This window comes from Empidonax traillii, unplaced genomic scaffold, assembly GCF_003031625.1.
Source record: "Empidonax traillii isolate 1590-97213 ecotype Southwest subspecies unplaced genomic scaffold, ASM303162v1 scaffold6:size4315531, whole genome shotgun sequence".
Classification (NCBI taxonomy): Eukaryota; Metazoa; Chordata; class Aves; order Passeriformes; family Tyrannidae; genus Empidonax; species Empidonax traillii.
In genome coordinates, this window is record NW_020955199.1 from 2,940,096 (window position 1) to 2,959,255 (window position 19,160).

At 37.4% G+C, this 19,160-nt stretch overlaps 1 protein-coding gene across 4 annotated transcripts in view; it reads right to left on the minus strand.

Annotated features, from left to right (window-relative positions):
* The window catches only part of SSBP2 (single stranded DNA binding protein 2), a 130,899-nt gene that overhangs the window by 25,689 nt on the left and 86,050 nt on the right, over positions 1–19,160 (minus strand). For 2 of the 4 annotated variants that reach the window (XM_027881081.1, XM_027881070.1), the window contains exon 5: positions 10,325–10,414. The exons of the other annotated variants lie outside the window; for them this stretch is intronic. In XM_027881081.1, coding sequence (XP_027736882.1) covers positions 10,325–10,414 — 90 coding nt within the window. The remainder of the gene's footprint in view (positions 1–10,324; positions 10,415–19,160) is intronic. 4 annotated transcript variants of the gene reach the window in all.

Consider the following 19,160-nt stretch of genomic DNA (forward strand, 5'->3'; position numbering starts at 1 on the left):
TTGCAGCACAAACACCCCAAAGATCAGTGGGTCCAAAATCCTGGTACTAAACCAGAACCAGTGGCCACAGACTTTGAAGTGGTCTCTAAGCACTTGCTTCTGAAGATAAAAATTAATTCATTGCACACTGAAGACTTGGACCCAAATACAAAACACTTGTGACACAAACACAAACCACCAGCCATTCCCCCAAAAAACCTTTAAACTAAAACCAACCAACCAACCAACCAAAACAACAACAACCAACAAAAAACCCCAACCAAAATAAACAACAAACAAACAAACAAAACACAAACAAAAAATCCAAAGCAGAACAAAAGAAACCCAAACCAAACTGAAAAATAGGAAAAAACCCCAAATCAAATACCAAACAAACCCCAAACAATGGAAAAACCACAAATAATATGAATAAACCAAAATATCTATGATATGCCACATCTAAGTCATGGATGAGATGGAGATGCCACCAACACACCTACTGACACCAGTATATCATAACTCTTGCCTGCAGGTACGAAATTCAGTAATTTGGCACCACAGAAAGTATCTTCTAGTCTGCCATCAGGCAATTAAGACCAAAGAAAGCAGGAGCTTCTACTTCAGTGGGTGAAAATGAAGCCAGAAAGGAAAAACCTTTTGTGTAATCACGACAGAATATTTGTATTTATCAACCTAAAGTGAAAAAAGAGAAACCCAAAAACCTATAAGGAGAAAATAATTAGAATACTAAAAAAATACTGAGAGAGACTACACAAGCTAAAATCAAGATGTGAAATGCTGACTTTAGTAATCACCTTGCTCTTATTTACAGAGTCCTGTAATGTTGAATTGTTAAAAATACTTTAAAAGAGGAGAAATTCGAGAACATGAATGATGTGTCAGAAGTTACAGCACTTTTATGTTATCTTTCTGCTAAAGAACAATCCAACTGTGTACAGGGACAGTAAAGGGTATCTCATAATCTGTGTATTTAATGCAGTTTTAATGCATACACAATGTGAAAGTCTTGTAAAATTCTATTTTTCTTAGTTCATAACACAAGAAGATGAACAGAAATCAAGTTTCCGAGTATGGAAGTCTTTGAAGAATCAATGTTGCAGCACAGTGGTCTCACTGCCCATGTGTGGGTGGCAGAAAATGTAATTTCACAAAAAAATATACAGCAGGAAGCTGACGTCATAAAGGCACAGAAGTTGGGATGTTTCTCTGCCAATTCGTACTCTCTTTTAGTTGTTCAGGTAGCTATAAAATACGTGTGGTTTAGTTTTCATCTTTACCTAACAGTGGTAAAATAAAGGATTTAAAAGATAGTGTTCTACTAAGCATAGCAGATTTCAATAAATCTGTTTTGATTTTGAATTTACTTCTCTTCCAGAAGCTGAAATTACTTCCAGACATGGGTAAGTGTTTTTTGCATTGACATTTTTATCTTCTCTTTTGCCCTCATATCCTTACCTTTATCAATCATATTTTCATTCATGTAAACTTGCAACATGTGCAATAATCCATGGCCAAATCAATGATCTTGAATATTTAAATTCCTATTGACACTGACCGTAATACGAATTCTTTTTTTTTTTAAGCTGCATTATCAAATTGAGATCTATCTCCTCAGATTACATGTTTCAACACACACCCTGAGAGATAGATGATGCTTTTAAAATGAAAAACACCTCTCAGGGGAACAACACACCACAAATTAAAAAACACACAGTGAGACAGAGCTTTAGCACTTGGTATGAAATGGTATTAATTGGTTTGTGTAATTCAGTCACCAGCACAAACACTAAACACTACTTATCACTAGAAGTTGAAAATGGAACAAAGGCTTCATTTGTACACACTACAACAAGTAATTTTAAATTAATTGTGCAGCTACTTGAAGAGCAGATACTGGAAGAGGGTTCAAGCTGTCAGAGACAGGGTTTATATCCCATATGGAAATTCTGAAAACGACCCAATCTCTTCCTTTTTTCAGTTAAAGTTCTACATTTTAACAAGTGAAACCAGGCAAAAACTTCATTCTCCTCTCCCCCGTTAAAAAATGAATTTACCAAGTTACACATTCTGTCTGTAAAAATACAATTTACCTTCACCTTTTTTGTTTTCAAGTTCTATTCCTGGTTAAAAGGTTTGGTATTACATTATTATTATTATTATTATTATTATTATTATTATTATTATTACTACTTCTCCTCCTCCTCCTCCTCCTCCTTTGCTTCTCCTCCTCCTCTTTTCCATCTAAATGATAAAAAATAAGACTGTTGGATATTTTTATTCCATTTTCTTATTAGGTTATATATATATATGATACAACTCCTTAAGAGTCCTATATTTTAGAAAATGCTTTCGAGATGTTTTACAACTACTACTTCCATCTGAAATGGAAATTTAAACCCCTCTTAGAGGAATGGGGTTTGAACTCCTGAAAAGGACCAGTGGAGAACCATAAAATAAGTGTGAATTGAATTATTCAAGTTACCTTACAATCCACGTTCTTCTCATTTACTTAGTTTTCACTTCTTTTTTTTTTTTTTGGGGGGGGGGGGAATCTCCATCATCAGGAACAGTCACCACAGTGTTAAAGACACTTGTCATTAACACATTTTTAATTCTAACCAGGACTAAACTCAATTAGCTCCCAAAACAACACATTCTGAGATCGGATCAGCGCAAACATGTAACTTACTCTCTGTGAGGCTGGGACAGGCCATCTCCAATTCTGAATCAGAAGCTGTTTTCCTATTCAACTGCATTTTACTGTTAATTACACTGCTAATTACAGTATCCTTCTTGTCCTGCTCTGCTCCCCCAGTGGCAACCACAGTGTTAGAGGGCTTTGGTTTGTATTTTACTGAAGCATTTCAGCAGTGAAATTTGGGTTATTTACTTACATCTTGCAATCTACCAGTGCAAACCAAAGTAGCTGGTTTTACCTCTGCTATTTTCCACAGAATTGTGTTTTCTCAGCACTCAGACAGGATTTCTGTCTATGTTGGCCTTTCCTCATGACCAAACCTACTATCATGAGCAAGTTCTTCTCTGTCCTTCTGAAAAAGATCCCTTAGAAAATTCATTCCCATATTTATAGTTTTCCAAGTCAGAATGACAACCTATGAACAGCAATAAGAAGAGGTAAGAGGTCTAATTTGATTCAGAGTATAGAGCAAAATTAGTATTTTTTTTTCCTGAATTGAAAAGCCTTCAAGAGACGTTTGAACTTCCACATCTCAAATTCCAAGTTATAGCAATGTCAGCATTTCAAACAAATTCCATGATTTCATGAACCTTATTTAAAAGAAACAAACCTAAAGCCAGGTATGCTTTTACATGATCTTTAGGAATTGATAATCTTTAGGAATTGCACTGTGATTACACCTGTCTCACTTTATGGGAAACATCATTATCTCATGCTCAAGATTTAGTAACTGAGAGATGAAGTGGCCAAGTTCTGCACATGAGACTTAAAGGAATTTTTGAAAGAAATGCAAATTTTAGAAGGGCTATTGTTATCTACATGCACCTTAAACCAGGTTAACATTTTTATTTTAATTTTTAATAAATGCAAATACTACAGAAAATACAGTATTTCAAACCTGTCAGGCCAAAACATCCAACATGTATCACATTTAAAAATAAAAAATAAAACCGCCCTGCATTTTCAAAATTTAGACAACACATAGACAGACCACTTGAGCTTGAGAAAGCATTTCCTTAAATTTAGTGAACCTGATTGTGATACACGATTGATCTTTTGGAGCAGCTTTGACAATGACAAGCTGAGGTTTGTTACTCCTGCTTTTGCATTTAATAAATAAAACATTCCAAAGCACTGTCATCCCTTTTGGCTTCCAACCCAAGCACTTGTGGCTCCTGCAAAAAGTGAGATTATGACAGGAACTGAACCAGCCTCAGCAGAGAGGATCATCACTCACAAACAACAACCCTTCCCATGCTCTCTCCAGCACCACTTCAGCAGCAAATACAAGACTAATTCTCGTGTATGGTCACTAGCCTTAGATTTCTAAGATTTATCTTAGAGAGAATTTCAATTTTCAGGATGAAATTACAAAGCTGAGAACAGATCTCCTGGGAAGATGACTTGTGCCCTCTACTGCTGGAAGGGGAGGTAGGGGCTCACAGCTGATTTAGCTGCTCAAGCTGAGCAGTTTTAATTTGTTCCAACAGTTACGAGCAGTAAAACCATTACCACAACTGCAGGAAAGAATTATCGAAGCCAGCAGATGTTGGTATCTTTATCTCTTTAAAGATGACTTTACTCCTTGTATTTTAGAGAAAAAGAATCACACACACAAAAAAAAAGACAAAAAAATCTTGCCAAATGATTATACCCTCTCACATAGTCTAAGAAGTCATAATATTAAAACCTGGATACTTTAAAATGCAGCATGATACTAGTGAGGACAAAATGCACAGATCCGAATTCTGCAAAAATTAGGCATACCAATATTATTATGCACTTGGGTATTCCCAGTCTGATACACTGAGGTGAATGCATTTACAAGCAATGGAGATTCCAAAAATAAAAGAAAATTCTTCTTACCAGCGTTAATTACATAAACCCAGGGAGAAAAAAAATCCCCTTTAAATTCTATTTCACAGCTTCTGAAGGCTATTAAAGCTGCTATCTTTGCCTACAAGCTGTGTTTGTAGGTTTGGTCACGTTTCGTTCTTTTGTAACAGTATTTTCACAATATCCAGGATGCTTTTCAAAGTTTCTGGGACTTTACTGTCCCTGCTCTGCTCATAACTCTTAAAACTGTTCATTCATTCACCTGCAACTGCCCCATTTGCTCAACCGGAACTGAGGCTGGGAGTGGACATGTGCCAAATCCAGCTAATTCTGCAGTTGTGTCCCAGTTCGTTTCAAGGATTTTAGCTTTAAAAGAAAAAATGAAGAGGCAATGCTGCAAAAATTGGGAAAACATGAAGGTCAGCACTCAGAGGTGAATGATGGACCAGGATCTGAGGACAGTGAGGTGTTTCTGCTTGAAGGTGTATTTTGAAGTTGAGTTTCTCTGTATTTTGAAGACAAAATACGGAGAAACTCCTGGAAAACCAGGAAACTTCATGAGTGTTAAAGGGAAGACAAGAGTTGGAACAGATCACAGGGGGTTAAAAATAAACAAAATGTTTTTAAACATTTGGAACCAGGAATCCTCACCCCTTGCACAAACAACAATCCCTTCTGTGGACAATTCACTCCAAAATGATTTTAAAGGGGTGCTGGAGGACTCTTCCCTTCTCATCTTCCCTTCTGCAACTGTTTTTATCAAATGCTGCATTTACTGAATCTGTAACAGCAGCTTTATTGTTTAAAAGTGTATCATGCCATGACTTCACTGTAAATATTGTCAGTGTTAAGTGTGAAGTAAAACAGAACATCACAGAGGTGTTTTACAGCCTTACACTATAGCTTAGAAACCTATCTCCTTTACATAGGTAAGTAGTCCACTATTTCTGTTTCAAAATGTAAGAGATATACGTTACTGATTTTTCAATTCACTGACTTTGCTTATTACCACTCTCTAAATGTTTAACTTTACATATATTTCTTTTTTTATATATATATTTGTATATTTATATAAATAGTAATGCTAGGTAAGAAGATAAATGGAAGAGTCCTTTCTGCTCATGTGCCTCACTGTAATGATGCTCTCCTGAAGCATTATGTCAGCTCTACTATGACAAACAAGGCAAAAAATAATACTTTAGAATAACATGGATTGAGCTAAAATGAGGATGAACAGCTGCCACTAGATGGCAAGACAGGCTCACAGTAATTTAGAGGGCTGGGTTTGGTCTGTTTGGGGTGGTTTTTTCCCCTTTATATAAGAGGAATATGTAACATTTGTATTTCAAACATGGTGTCGACACTTCTTTCCCATGACATTCCAAGTTTATCTGATGATTTTAAATTGGTGAATGAGGCAAACCGCTTGAAAATCCCTTTAGAAAACACAGGCACCATGGAAATAATGTTTACTGGGTAAACTCAACTAAACAAATTTTAACAGATTTGCTGAAAAATTAGTGAGTTTAAAGGAAAAAGTATGTGAAAAGGTATAGACAGTGGTAAACTTAACTTTCAACAAAATTACCAAACTAAACAAGTGAACTGTCGATCTATAAAACAACCTGCTTCCCCCTACAGTCTTTAAGGTCCCTTCCAAGCTTAAAATGCTACTCTATTTTAAAGTTAGCATTTAGGTGTGCTAAAACTGGAAAATGAACTAAAAGGCAAATAAAATCCTGAGAAATCAATACTTTCCATTCTTTTTAAAAATTCAAAATATTTCAGTGAAAGCATGCCCTGAAACTTCTCTCTGGCCTCTGTTTATTTCCTTACTAACACCAATATTGCCCACAAAGATCAAATAAATAATTATTTATTTTATTTATACTATAACTGTATATACTGTAACTGTATATATATCTCAATATATACAATTATATATGTAGTTATATTCTGAAAAAAATCCAAATGTAACTTTTCTCAAGTGTTTTAGCCGACTTTGAAATATCAATGAAGGGATGGATGGAAACAGGTCAGGATCTGAAGAGCAGCAGTTTGCACCTGCAGGACCGGATGTGAAAGTATGAGAGTCTTTGAACTCTATGACCAAATCCTCTCTGACCACAGGTGAAAGATTTTAACTCACTGCAAATGAGTTTTTAGAGCCTCGTGTAAAGCTCTGGCTGGCGACAATTTATGCATCTACTAACACCCAGATCCAAAGGTAATTATTTATTACAATTTTATTCAGTTTTTCAGTTGCCCCATGTCAGGATCAGGCTACAAAGAGAGGAACACAGACCAGGTCATGTTGATCTCTGTGGCTGGACATAAGAAGAAACTTACAAATGACACAGACTAAAAAATGTCTAAAAAATGACACAGAAAATTTCCCAAATGACTTTATTTTACTAACAGAGTAGCAAAGTGCCTTCCTCTTACCTGAGCTCCATAGACAGGAATTGGTCTAAGGGAAAACTGTTAAAATGATTTCCAGACTCAGACCAGAGTTAGATGAGCATTTCATAAACACATAATATCATCTTAAACTTATGCAGTCTAATATAGTTTTACGATTTACATTGCCCAAGTAACTGTTTGGGCTCTCCTATTTGGAGTTTCAGAGTGCTGTACAGCAGAACTAATGACTTCACTGCTCCTGTAGTCCCATACACTCAAGTTTTGCTGCTACTGAACCAAGAGCAGTCTCAGTTATTGTATCATACCTGTTTATTTCCAGAGTCTCACTACTGTACAGACTAAAGGAAGATGAGGGCAAAAAATACATACCTGTGACATTAAAGTACCTACACAGGAGAAGGAAACTGAGGCACATCCTACCTCCACATAAACCTGTTTTCTTGACTTCTCAAATTTCACCGATATTGTAAATTATTCTTTTTTTTTCTTTTTTTTTTTTTTTTTTTAACTAAAAAAGCCTTTAACTTCTTTCAACTAAAGAAGTCATTTAGTTGAAAACAGCAGTACTCAATTCCACCACCTTCCCTTCACTGTATCATTGTTTCGGACTGTCAGCATTGTAGTGGCCATCATCCATCACCTGAACTGAAGTATAAAAGTACAGGTACACACAGACACAAGAAAAATTCAGCTGATTGCTTCAGAAACTCCACCTCTTTGGACCAGGCAAGAAATGCCAGAGGCTGCTAATTAACTTCCGTGCTAGTGGTCTAAATATGCAAGAAAACCTTGCTTTACAAAGAGCAGAGTTTAACCACACACTGTCTGAGAAACCATAATTCTCCCTTATTTAGCTACCTCCCTCTGCTACACTAACATACTACGTTATTTTATAAAATTAAAATATCTTTATTTTCTAAATAAAAATATTCATTGTATTTAAAAAAAACCCAAAGTTCTCAGAAACGTTAATGGTCAGCAGAGCCAGCCATAAGGGAGCCCCAGTAATGATCCTTTGTTTGCAGCACAGTCCCCATCTGGACTTCCCCTGACCTGTCTGATAAGAATCCACTGCAGCAGCATTGACTTCCAGTTTGGTTACATCACTATGAGTGGTTTATGACCACTTGAAACACAGTTTCAGTGCAAAACCAGGAGAAAAGAAATTACTCTAAATCATCTGAGCTCTCCAAGCAGAGCTGGGCAGCAATGGCTGTTGACAGCTTCAGCTTAGGCCAATCCAAACAACTCATGAAAGCAACAAAAGGCATCCTTATCATTCCAGGATGACCTTCTAGATAAATTTTAGGTTAAAAGAAGTTGAAGTGCTGCAATGTTTTTGTAGTGCAAAGTCTCAGAGAACTAAATATAGACATAAGCACCACTCTCTGCTCTCCCCGTAATCTTCCCTCTCCTGAAGAACAAAATTGTTTGCTTTCATCATCCAAGAGGGAGCTGCAGGTCTGAACTGTAAACTTGGTGAAAGAGGACTGGAGTTTGTCAGTACTCAGATCAAGGCAGATGAAGATGTTTTCTATGGTTTGGTTCATCTCAGGACCAGATGGGACAAAAGAAATGGCAGGAGAGAACAGAAAAATGCACTGCCTAATTAAAGGTGTACAAGGAAAACAGTACCTACGAAGGAAGTAGGAAGTTTTCGTCATGAGTTTCCTTGCCTAGCTTGTGATTTCATCTGTGTTTCGGGGCAGCAGATGATGTTCCCCAATTTTCAGGTTTCACAGGCAGAGCTGTGTCTGCCAATACATTTTCTTGTCAGATAAATTGACCTTGGTGAGACTCAGCTCCCACTGAGGGTTTCGCAATCTGGTATTAAACTGCTGCCTGACAACACTCACTCCAACACCACCACACCTTGTCAGGGGCTGTCTGCACTCATCAGCTTTACACACACCTTACAGTTTCCAGCACACTGGGATGTAAATGACTGGATTTTGGTTCAGCTCCCAATTCTTTGGTGGGATTACTCCCAACCATATCAATGCACCCACTATCAAACCTGCACTTGGATTTACATATTCTTAAGAAGATGACTGCAGCAAAAATTAATAATATTTTCAAAAAAAAAAAAAAAAGTTAATTTTCAATCCCAGGCCTTGCAAAAAGAGCAGGCCGTTGTTGTGGCTTCAAGTAAGACTCAAGCCAGATACTGGCAGACAAGGAAATTTTACCCACACTTAACTATCTGTCATCTTGTCTTTCTGACATCTTTAAAAGATCTAGAGTGGCTGGAAGTCTTTTCACGCTTCTAAAAACAAAACTCCCACATCCTCCTTCTGTAAAACCTTTAAAATAGTTACTCTCTCCTCTGCACTTCACATACTTGTCCTATTGGTGCCCCTTCCCCCACTTAATTGTCATCCCAGACAATAACAGAAAAAAAGTTAATTCCTTTGACATCACAACTGGAGTGGGTGACTGAAGTAAAAAAAAGAAAGAAAAAAAGTGAAGTATTGATACACTCTAAAAAGTAAGATAAAACTGTGTGTAAAAAAATATACCTAACCAGCTGTTGAAAGCAGGAAAAGCAGAAATAAATTAATCACTTCTGCCAACTCCTGAGGATTTTGTGACTGGCAGCAGTAAGATATTTTCCACTTCACTTGCATGTATCTTCTCATTCACGTATCAAAAATCATGCCTGAGTTTGCCAATGTGGAGAAAACCAAGGGAGTTTTGGTGAAGAGAAGACACAACCTTACCCCAGGAGAAGCCCAGACTCAGATTACAAGTATCAGGTTGACCCTGCATTAAAAGATGCCATTTTTTCCATCATAATATTCTGCACTGTCAGTGCTCAAAATCCTCACTACGTGTTTAGTTTCACTGATGACAAAACATAATAGAAGCAACGCATGCTATAAATCCTGGACTTGTCTTTTTGGGCACTGGGGTTGGCATCTTCAATGTGCAAGGAGATGCCCAGTGGGATACTATTAATTGCCCAGGCTTAATTCCCACTGAGGCCTGAAGACCTCAGAGATCTGGCCTGTGGCTTAGCACAGAGCTGAACACAACCAACAACATTCTCACTTTAAAATTTCCATGTAATGTCATGTAGATTATCATAAGAAATTGTTTTAATATTATACTCACTCAAGCATTTTCAATCTCTACTAATAAAATGGCACCGTTTCTTGTTCTTGAGAGGAGTTGTGCTGTACTATTTCAAAAACTACAGTCAGGTCCCTTCCTTTTCACCTATTCACTCTTGTTTAAAATAAACTCAAATATTGCACCATATAGTGAGACATAGTTTAGGAAAGAACCTTTTCTACAGACTTGCAAACAGTATTACAGAGGATTTTCTATCCTGAAATGCCTGTAATCATAATTTTTTCTGAATACCTGAAAAAACCCCGGTGGTACAGGACCTACTGGCATGCCATCTCCTGGGGGAATGTTTCCTAGCACTGGACTGGGAGCTGCTGCAGCACTCTGAAAAGAACAAAGGGAAAATAAACCTTTGTCATTGCATTGGTAGGCATCAAACCCCCGCCACAAAAAAACCCCAAAACCTGACCAAAGTGCAGAAAGTAATTCTCTGGATATGTCATTTCGTCATTGTTTCATCTGAAGCTGAATTAAAATTGTTTAGTTTTCGCCTATACAAGTATCATGATTTGTAAAAATAACAAATGAGGGGAAGGATGCCAGAGGCTGCATGCATCCATTAGATAGATTGACCAAATTTTTTTGAAATACTGTATCTGAGTGTGTCTACATACACAACCGTGAGTGCAACTTGCACACTTTTTCTCATATTACGTGTATAAACAGCCTCACACATGCACAAGGATATACATACAGCATAAACTAAGTAATTTATGTATTTTATCAGTGATTTCCAAGCACTCTAAAGATAATTTCATTGGACTGTAACACTTCCTCAAAACAACAAGCTCCAAAACAGGATTCTGTAACAAACAGCACAAGAAGGGATGCTCATGATTCTGCTGGTAATGCCCATGGATTTTACCAACCCTGAAAATAAACACCATGACAAATTAGAAGAATTTGGGTTATGTTTTTGGAAGGGAAAAGAAAAAAAGGATTTCTAAGGAGTGAATCAGAGGATGAAATTAGTTACCTTTGCAAATCCTTCAGCTGGAATAAGCGAGTAAAGAATATTGCTCCTGGCAATTTACAAAGCAGGAGATTGTCACACAAAAAGCAAAGCCAAACTGCTTCTGTTGTCATGTGTTGGAACCTCAATTACTTTTAATTTCTAGCAGTCTTCCTTCCTGCAATGTGTTTTTGTAGGGCATGAGGCTGAATTACCTACAAAGGCTTGAAAATCTCCTGTGAAAGTACTCCAGCCCACAAAATGCACCCTGAGCCACTGGCAGGTTACTAATACCCTGCCAATACCTGCCCTGCAGAACACACATAGCTGATGCTTATTAAATTATCACCCCACTTATTGTGTGCTTACACTTGATGTCCAAAAGATGCCAATATGGAAATCCAGGTGTATGGCACACTCCCTAGGAAAATAAGGAATAGTGCTGGAAAGATCTGAAAACTAGCACAAAGGAGGGCTGACCTTTTGAAACCAAGCGAAAAGGAAATATTCCGTTAATTATCACAGACTTATTTCTTTTTTAATGGTTTCAACTGTGGTTTAGAGTCAAAGTTATGAGTAACTAGCAGCAGCATATTTAGCATCCAAGCTGACTGGATTCCATTCCAAGTTGTTTGGAAAAGTCTAGAAATATCACTTAAATGTAAAACCTGCAGAAAGTGCTGGCTTTCAATATGAGTGCAAGGCTTTGATTCATTAAAAAGCCTGTAATAAAGGGTATTACTTATGCATGGATCAGTGTTAAAACACTGTATAATTGCAATTGACAAGAGAAAGCCAGCTAGGTGAATTTGGTATAGCAAGTAACTTGCAATCATAATACACTCCTTATGAGAGAGACCACCACAAACCAAACAGACTGCGGAGCTGTGGCAAATAAATGTGGTTCCTAGAGGCACGGCCATTCATGTCCAATAATTGCTTTCAGATTATCTCATTTCCAAAGGAAAACAGAATAGAAAGTTTTTAGGGTTGGTTTGTTGGGGTTTTTTTTAAGCAAAATATGACCTGTTTAAGCCAAGCATCAGGCAACAATGTCCAATAAAACAGTGACAGGTATAGTTTGAGTGAAGTATGTTGCATGTGTTTTTGTATGTACAAGTCTTCTAGGTGAAGGATGACAGCAGTGGCATCACTGATGGAGAAAAATGTTAACAGCCTGCACATTTTAAAATGTCCAGCAGAGCCTGTGCTGCAGTCCCTGACCAGGAAGGAGTAGCCCATTAAAGGGCACTAATAAAGATGAGCCTTATTACAGCATCACATCACCCTGCACTGCAATTACTGATTGTCCCTGTGCTACCCAAGCTGAGCCTACCTCTGATGGTCTTGGAATGTGCACTGTGGAGCACAATGCATTGGAACAGAATCCAACAAATCACTGGACAAACATGCCCCAGCAGGTTGAGGTCTCTGTCAGAAGGGAACAACCTCTGGGCATGCAGAGCTCCCACAGGGATATAGGGACCTGCTCTTGATGAGTTCATGCTCTTCCCCACTTTGAAAACAACTTTAAAAAAGTAAAATGGCAAAATATACTCAGCACTTTAAAAAACAGAGAAAGAAATAACGATTATCCCAAAACAGGGGGTGAAAAGGATTACAGTTATAACTGTTAGCCATTAAATGCCCTAAGAGGGCCTTATAAGAAATATACCTAAAAATAACATTTTCATAATTGTCTCAATTGAGGTGGATTTTTCAAAATTTTAAATTTGGGTGTGTTTTTTTTCCTTTTTTTTGAATCTGCCATAGCACTGATCCCGGAGGAGCACAGCTCTTGACCCCTGGTGAATCCACAGGGATTCCCCGGGAGATACTGCATTGTGTTGGGTTTAATTATTTGTTTACCAGGTTATTTGAGACTCGATTACACCATCTAGTTCACAGACACTTGATCAAAAACATCTCTTCTCTGTATTTCTGTGTGGGAGGGAGGACAGGACAAGGCCATAACAGCAGGTCAGTTGTACTGACATTTCTGGTACTACTTAATAGTTGCTAGAATTCTGTAGTTGCAACAATTTTGCCACAGTCCAGTTTCCGGTGTTACAGAAACTTCCATTTTCCCCCTTCATTATGCAATGTACTGTGGGTTTTTTTCTGTTTCATGTTACCCTAGGATTTTCTTCCCTGACAGGCAATGAAGTCCCAAAATCAGAAATAAAGTATTTTCAGTATTTTAGGTACATTACACTTTCTCCCTTGTGCTAAATAATGAATCTTTTAAGAACTTATACCATTTAGATCAATAAACAAACCTGCAACTGTTGTATGGAAATATTCTTATTTATTCTATCCTGATGAATTATTCAGTTCCTTTTTCACAGTCCCACAGCAAACCATGGCTTTCGTTTGCATGCCTTACAAGTTGTTCATCATTTATAACTCCATTAGTCTGACATTTTAGATTTTTGCAATTTGTTTCCCTTCTTTCCATAAAATGATGAAATAGGAAAATTTAGATGATATAATCTTTTTGTACAGTATCTTATCTCCTTAAAAATGGAAAACTTTATTTGTTTTTGTAGCTAAAATACTGAATTTGTACAATTTACAATTATTAATTAAAATGGTGTGCTGAATGAAAGTTGTTGTGGTCACTTCTTGCTCTACCCAAGCTACTCTCCACAATGCTAAACTAGATGATTATATTAAAAAATAAAGCTAGATATGGTTTAGGATGGATTTTACAATATGGAAATTGCCGATAAATAAAAAATAGAATCATTTGGCTACTTCATTAGTACAGTATCTAAAGTATAAAAATCCAGAGAGAAGTCTGCAAGATATAGGTCATTTTTGAGGCCATCACAAGAAGTTCTTTATGATGAAAGCTCCCAGAAGAATTTGATTTGAAACCAAAGAATGCTACAAAAAATGTCTTGAACTTATAGAAATCCTTATCTGGCTCATTCTTTGATCAGGGCATTTAATTCCAGGTAGGGTGCCTACATTAAGATATCCTCCTTTTTATCCCCTGTTAGCAGTTTTTCACATGTTACTAAATTTGTCCAGTCAAGGGAGAGTTCTGTTTTTAAGAAGTCTGACTGAAGAAAAATGATGAAATCTACTTGATGATGGAGGAGTTGGACCCTACACGTAAAAATTATTATGGCCACTGTCGGTCACTCAATTCATCATCCAACCCTATACAAATCTCCTAAACCAGCCCTACATCCATATTTCTAACTTACTAGCTGTTATCCTAAAAAATAACTTCTAATTCATAGTATTTCATGCCCTCTCCACTTACTGCAAACAAACAGGAAACTAACTGACCAGACGCAGACATGATTAATTTAGTTTTATCACATTTTACTGAGTATTTTTGATCCAACTATGTTGTCTTCTTTAGGAGAGCACTTTAAAAACTGCAGATTCTCCTTTTTTTCCTAAGGACAAAGGGTAAATATTCAGTATTACGTTTTCAAGTTCATTAATTTAGGAAATGATGGGAATTAAGGGATTTAAATGTAGTTGTTGTTTCTTTTTTTTCCTCTGGAAAGATAAATGATGGATGATTACTAGTTCCAATCGTATTTACCACTTGCTTAATTTCTGATCATTGACAGCTTTGAAGTGCCAGACATACTGCAGCCAATATTGTAAAAAAAAAAAAAAAAAAAAAAAAAAAAAAAAAAAAAAAAAAAAAAAAAAAAAAAAAAAAAAAAAAAAAAAAAAAAAAAAAAAAAAAAAAAGGCAAATTTCCATTTGTAAACACTTCAACTTGTAACTTGTCAAGTGTTTCTAAGCCATCAGCCAGTTACTGTAATAGTCCTTCACTATTTTTACCTACCACAAGTTAGAGAAAGAAGTACCAAGAGGAACTTCACTGAATAACCACTAGAAACCTCATTTTCTTCAATATAGAACATAAAAGTACTCATCATTCTGTACAAAAAAATAAATTTAATTAAAAAAAAATTTAAACAAGCCTCCATTCCTTTTACAAAGCCTCTGAACACTCAGCTGTACACAAAAGAGCCATAAAATGAGTGGCCTTGGCTTACTCAAAATCGAATTGTAAGGTTGTGCCCAAAAAGGTGAATTCATCACATTGAAAGAAGTGAGTAATTACAAAGATCTTGATCACGAGACCTAATTAAACCTTGGCGCAGCTCCATTGCTATGTATTTGTCTAAACTGTGTAATTCTGTCGTGTAATAAGAAAGCATTCACGTGACAGCAGCAGCCTGAGAAGTGTAATTGTGGAAGGTCATTCCTTGCAAATTCTCTGTTCTCCTCAAACTGCAGCTTCTTATGGTTTGATGGGGACTCTGGCATTGTATTTCTGCCCATCCCATTTTACACATTATTATGAGTGATAAAGAATAATAATAATGCAATCAATGTAGATGAAAAAAAATCACACATAATCGTTTTTTGGGGGGAAAAAGAAAGAGTTGCTCCAGGAGAGCTCTTCACTTAAGGAAGAGTAGACCTGTTAATGTTGATGGTACACTCTGGGACTCCATCCATTCCCCTTTCCAAAGAAATCCACCCCCAAACCAACCTCACTCTGAGCAAATCCTCCCCATATCTGAGGCAGGATCACACTTTGTTTGACTATACCCCCGTGACCAGTGAAATTATATTACAGTGCTGAAAACCAGGTACTAGGCTGAACAGAAATTATCTGTAAGGAAAGCTTTGTCATCAAGGAATAAAAGGACTTCAAATTCTTGTCAAAAGTCAGCACTTCAGTCCTGTCTCTCAGTTGCTTCTTCTTGGATTATTTAGGACATAATTTCCAGACAAAGGTTTTTGCTTTGTCTGGCTTTGGGTATAAGGACAAGTCATTTTAAAAGGAACCTGCACTACTGACTGGAAGTTACTAAGATCAGTATTAGGCATAAGTAGCAACAGAATGTTCACTTACAAGAGTGCAAAAATAATTTATGTTTTAAATATGGGATAACAGTATGAACTTCTTTTGAATTTCTGCCCACTCTTTCCCCCCTCACTCCCCCAAAAGAATTACCCTTAAAAGTAGAATACTGGGCTTTCCTGCTTCTTTATGAAGATTCAAAAAATGATACTTCAGATAATAGTTTCTGACTGTGTTCTGTGAGAGCAGGAGTGTTCATTTCAGCTCAGTCCTGAACCCTATGTTATCCAGGGATGTGTGTTTGGGTACAGTGGGAGCTCTGGGCGCCGAGGTGCTCCTGCAGCATCATCAGACCCATCAGCAACAACCACTCTGCTGACAACAAAAGGCACTTAAGGACACCAAACGCTGCTGTCAGAGCTCAGGGACAAGCTGCAGTGATATTTCAACAAAATGACTTCTCTTCCAGCAGTGACACTGACAACCCTCCCTCCAGGCTCCCCCAGGGACCGAGGCGTCTCTGATCCCACCGCTTGACAACCAGAAAATACTCCGTGTGCTGTCTCGTCCCCAATATCATGTCTCTGTTGAACCACTGGCAACACAGACTTTAACCCCCTGCCTTCCCCTCACCACAAGGAATTTGGGTGGGGATGGGAGATGCTTCTCCTCAAACCAACTCAGCAGGAGTTGTTCGATTTTCACGACCACGACCTGTTATGTATATCCCACTGGATCTTTGAATTCCCAAATACTCACTGTGCTCAAGACATGGCATGCTGCACAAAGTAGCACTGTGATCACTACTTATCTTTCCCTCCTTCTTTCCAAACACACTCCTTTTTTTTTTTTTTTTTTTTTTTTTGATGCTCTATGGAAAATTCACAGTTGGTACAATTGTGCTAATTGGGCTGCTATGACAAGACTATCTTACACCCTGACTTTCTCTAGCAATTAAGTGGTTGGCACAGTGTCTTTTAATCATTTAATTAATCTAATTGTTAAATCCATTTTGTTTTCCAAAGATTTTTGAGATTTCCATAGTGTTTTATTCCAGTTCTCATGCCCCAGCACTCCACAAAACAGTCAAGTGCTTTCCCATTTTAGGAATATAGTGATTAATAAGATGAAAGTTTATCTGTATTCTTTGTTCTTTCCAAGTTATGAAACCAATGAAGAAATATGCTGTGAGCTGAAAGACTGAAATTTGATTATGAAATGGAAAGTAGCCCTGTTAGGGGTTATCCTCGGGTTGCCTGGGAGTGATTCAGCAATGCTGGCAACATACGCACAACAGGGGAAAAAAACCAACCCAAACCAAACCAAAACTAAAAAAAGCTCCCTAGTTATTCCCTCTCTATTCAAAATGGATTTTTGTCTGCATAAGTAGCTAGCTGGAAAAGTCATATGCACAAACCCCAAACCAAAATTTTCAGAGGGAGATGAACTGCAGAATTTACTTCATGAAGAAACCTCTTCCTCTGCTCAAGAAATTTCACATTTGTGTGTCCTTGTCTGTACCTTCATGTCATGAAATTCTCCTTTAAGAACTACTTACTAAAACACACCAAATACATATATACACTGCTTTTCAAGGCTGTGCTCTAAATGTTATTACTCTGCCCCAAAACATGAAAACATGTGATTTCACAATATTGTAATACTGACAACACACTTCCATAGAGAAAACTTACTGAAGCAGCCATTTGGTGACTTTTTTTTGAACATTGGCTCCATTATTGCTTGAGTTAGTGGTACGTAGCACAATACATACTTTAGAGTCTCTAGCCTGAATTTCATAACTTTAAAACCAGTGGTATTTCTTGTGTATGCAGGTGCTGAAAAATAAATACTTGATTCCATAACAAGTACGTGTTCATTTGAAGAAATAACATGATAAATTTAAAACTCAGGGAAAGTTGGCCTGTAAAGTATCTCATTTTTCTCAAGTTGCCTGAACATCTATCTTTGGATAAATGTAACTTGTTGAGCAGAGAGTTAACACCTCTAAGTGCTAAAACATAATTAGGCACTGTGCTTATGAAAACCAACATTATCATGCTGGTGTTTATTTGCTATAAAGTAGTTAAATGGAGTAGTCTGCAGGTAACTGGAGCACAAAATGGTACCCCAAGGGATACCAGATTTCAAGAAATTGGCATCCATCCATCCTCCAGTGACAGCAGAGGCAAAGGAAGGCTCAGTCCTCTAAGGACTGCCTAAGGAAGGCTTTTTGGGATGTCCTGCTGGGAAAAACCTTAAACCCTCCCCTTTCTTTGGGAATTACATGAAAGAAAACAAAACCAGTGAGTGCCCACGGCTGGCTGAGGATTTGGGCAAGGAGCCAAGATGAAAACCCCTCGAGATCAAACCCTCTCTGTTTCCAAGTTACACGGCAGAACAGGTGAACCCAAGGGGGTGTCTCAGGTGGCTTCTTTTACACCCTTTGGTGTGAAAATCCATAGTGGTGATAATGAGAACTCAACTCTTAAAGGGTTAACTGCCTCCTACAGCTTTTAAACACATCTTTAATATCTTAATACTTTGCTTTTTTGTTATCATTCCTCTTGTTAGGTAGTGCCCACGCAGGCACTGGGAGGATGCTGATCCATGCACAACAATCCCACCTGGCTGGTCCATGGACTATCGGGTCACCCACCAGGAAAACACCAAAACTGATATTTTTAAACACTTGTGTTATACAGGAAACAAGAGACAAAATTCAGCTGATGTAAGAGTGATCACCAAAACTGCTTCGCCATGTAATCCTTCACTGCACTTCATGAGAAAAAAGAAAATCAGATAAAACCAGAAATATGGTATGAAAAATTGCCTTAATAAACATTTATACAGGCACAGATTGCAGATAGACACAGATTGGGTTTAAATGAGAATTATGGGTATATGTATCTTCACTGAAAATGCACATATTGCAGAGAAGGAACCTTTATAAAGTAAAGCAAGTATAAAACCCATAATTCATATAAATAAACCAGCACATAACACCAACCCAAAACAAAAGAAGCATGTTTACCCAAGGTCCCTGACAAAGTCTGGGAGTGCAAAGCTCCCAGTGTCACCTTTGCTTCAGCACCTTGTCCAAGCTGACCTAAAAGACTAGAGACAAATAATCCATATTTCACTATGTATAAAAAACCCTGGCTTCTACCTCTCAGCTAGCACAGAGAGGCTTGCAGAAAGGAAAGTACAGACAGACCCAGTTTAGCTTTGTTAATTTAAAAAAAAAATATATCTAAAATGGAGGAGAG